The 2,643-nt window shown below is 46.7% G+C and overlaps 1 protein-coding gene across 2 annotated transcripts in view; it reads right to left on the reverse strand.

Annotated features, from left to right (window-relative positions):
• Positions 1 to 2,643, reverse strand: part of CALM1 (calmodulin 1) — a 12,909-nt gene that overhangs the window by 738 nt on the left and 9,528 nt on the right. For both annotated transcript variants that reach the window (XM_018558521.1, XM_018558520.1), the window contains exons 4-5: positions 1,117 to 1,223; positions 899 to 1,034 (exon numbers count right to left, since the gene is read on the reverse strand). In XM_018558521.1, coding sequence (XP_018414023.1) covers positions 899 to 1,034; positions 1,117 to 1,223 — 243 coding nt within the window. The remainder of the gene's footprint in view (positions 1 to 898; positions 1,035 to 1,116; positions 1,224 to 2,643) is intronic.

The following is a 2,643-nucleotide window of genomic DNA, read 5'->3' on the forward strand; positions in this document are numbered from 1 at the left end:
CTTAACTTGCTGCAATCATAACCTGATCTCTTACCTCTACAGAAAACCCCACCATGTGTACCTTATACTGGTTTCACCATTACCTAAGGCCCAGGTTCTATACTGGGATTATGCCATACACAAGTGTCCTCCCCCTAACCAGTGACAAATATAACTCTAATTGGACAGGCAATGGCAGGTAGGCGGAGTATGGCCTTTAAGAGTGAAACCTGCTGAAAAGGCAAGCTGTTTCTGGCACTACAGGAAAGGTTTTGTTAATGTGCCAAAGATTTTGCCAATAGCCTTTCAGGTGGCATGCAACCTATGCCTAGAGAGCCCTCTGGCATCCATGTATGACTACAAGCAAACCCGAGCTTTGCATACTCCATGTTTAATAATCCCTTCATCCCCCAGTCAAAGCCGGGAGCTGGAGCAAATAATTGCACGTCTGGGTGTGGGGTGGGGGTCATGCGACAGCATAGGGCCGATCAGTTCTGTCACATGGGGAGCCCATAGGCCTGTTTAAGCTACACACCAGGGACCCTCATCTTACACAAGACAACTTCCAGCAGCTAAACAGCAGAAGGGAAGAAGGCAGCAAGTATATGCTGCTTGGGGAGCGGTATAAAAAAAGGGAACCTTTATTTCCTTTGCATGGCAGTAGTCTGCCAACATCTGCTCTCCAGGTTACACTTCTATAGGATCTGAACAATTTTATAGATCAGATTCTGATGCACATGCAAAGGGGAGCCCGGGGGACAAAGTGGTTCATCTCCATGTGGCCAGAGGCAGGTCAGCCAATATCAGAGCAATTGTCCAATGACAGAATGTGTGAAGTACAGGTACTCCGGCCTCGCCTGGAACTACGATACCCCAAAAAAGGGAAAGGGGAACACCAGTCACCAGCTCATATCCTTACCTTCATAATTGACCTGTCCATCCCCATCTATGTCCGCTTCTCGGATCATTTCATCTACTTCTTCATCCGTTAGTTTTTCTCCTAGATTAGTCATTACATGGCGGAGTTCAGCTGCGCTGATGTAACCGTTGCCGTCCTGTAAAAAAAAGAAACACGTCAGCATTGTGAGTCATCTCCCCTCGAATCAGTCATGACAACACCCAAGATTTTTCTGTTACCTTATCAAAAACTCGAAAGGCTTCACGGATTTCCTCCTCGCTGTCTGTGTCCTTCATTTTTCTTGCCATCATGGTCAGGAATTCGGGAAAATCAATTGTGCCATTGCCTGTATAACAAGACGCCCATTACAGAGTCTTCACCACAAAGTCACGTATTTGTTAATGTGATGAGCAGCCTGGTTACAAATTCAGGAGTCTGTTCCTGAAGGAGGGAGTGTCCCCCCAACCTAACCTCTCCATCCCGACTCAGACTGACCCCGATCTGACGGCTGCAGTTCCAGCGTTTGTTTACATCCAGCGGTGCAAGTCTGCACGGTCCTGAGCATTACAGCGCCACAGATTTCTAGGTCCTTAGGCCAGAGATGATTAGTGAGGGTCCATCTGAAGTCTGTGGGGGTGGCAGTGCACAGGACAGTGAAGACTTAGGTGCTGCACCTAAAAAAAGCGCCAGAGGGGGCGGCCGTCCGATCTATGAAAGTATGGCGGCTGTCAGATCTAGGCAAGTACATATCTGTAGAGGGGGAGGGGAGGTTAGGTCAGGGCAAAAAGGATAAGTACACCTTTAAATATTAATCCTTACATTGCATGCATTTGTGGTCTTTTACAGTGAACATTTACAAGTACTATATACCAATACTGGTCATGTAGCCAGATATGCAACACCCCTAAATACATTGCTTGCCAAGTTTAAAAATCACAGATACATTGACTATTCTACCAGCTGGAGACGTGCCACTCATATGGGATCTTCAGTCATGTTTAATTATAAATAGTCCCCAGACAAGTCTTTTAGTAAGAAGCGTGTTATGCCAGGGTACTCCCAGACAATGCCCCATTCAAGTACCCAAGGGCTCTGCCCTCCACATCTGAAGGATGCGGCAACAGCCCCAAGTAAGATCCGTCATAGCTGGGTACATTACAGAAATCAGTACTGCTGCAACACAACTGAGGACATCAAGCAAGTCAGCAACACAGACATGGGTCAGGTTCCCTCATACTCAGTCTATGTGATCGTTCCTGTGTATTTGTGACCCTGGAGCCTGTAATCCTCACCAGCAAACCGACACGTGCACAGGTCTGATTAAACACTGAAGAGGAGACAAGTTTTCCCTCTCAGATGCACAATTAGGTTGTCGGGTCAGATTTTGCATTGCAGTGCATCATAGGGACGAGTCCATGAATCGGGCCGACGAGTGTAACAGGTCAGAATTACAAAAGGAAAGTGTTTGTAGACAACAGTAACTATACTCAGTTACCAAGCTGTCAGAATGTTCTCCACTACAGATCCTGGATGGGATGGTTTGTTGCCAGGACTGACATACACCCATTTCAATAACAATGACACATTTCAGGGCTCGCTGGTTGACGCAACAGGTTGTTCTAGATTTACTATGGTGAGAGCGCGCAGCACGGCGTATGTCTAGGATTGCCATGCTGGGATTTCAGCTTATTCCACAGAACAGATAATTCTTCAGGTTACTTTGTAATTGCAGCATTTGGACAGAATTGATCATTCAGATGGGGGGG

This window comes from Nanorana parkeri, unplaced genomic scaffold, assembly GCF_000935625.1.
Source record: "Nanorana parkeri isolate BGI_ZX_2015 unplaced genomic scaffold, ASM93562v1 scaffold344, whole genome shotgun sequence".
Classification (NCBI taxonomy): domain Eukaryota; kingdom Metazoa; phylum Chordata; class Amphibia; order Anura; family Dicroglossidae; genus Nanorana; species Nanorana parkeri.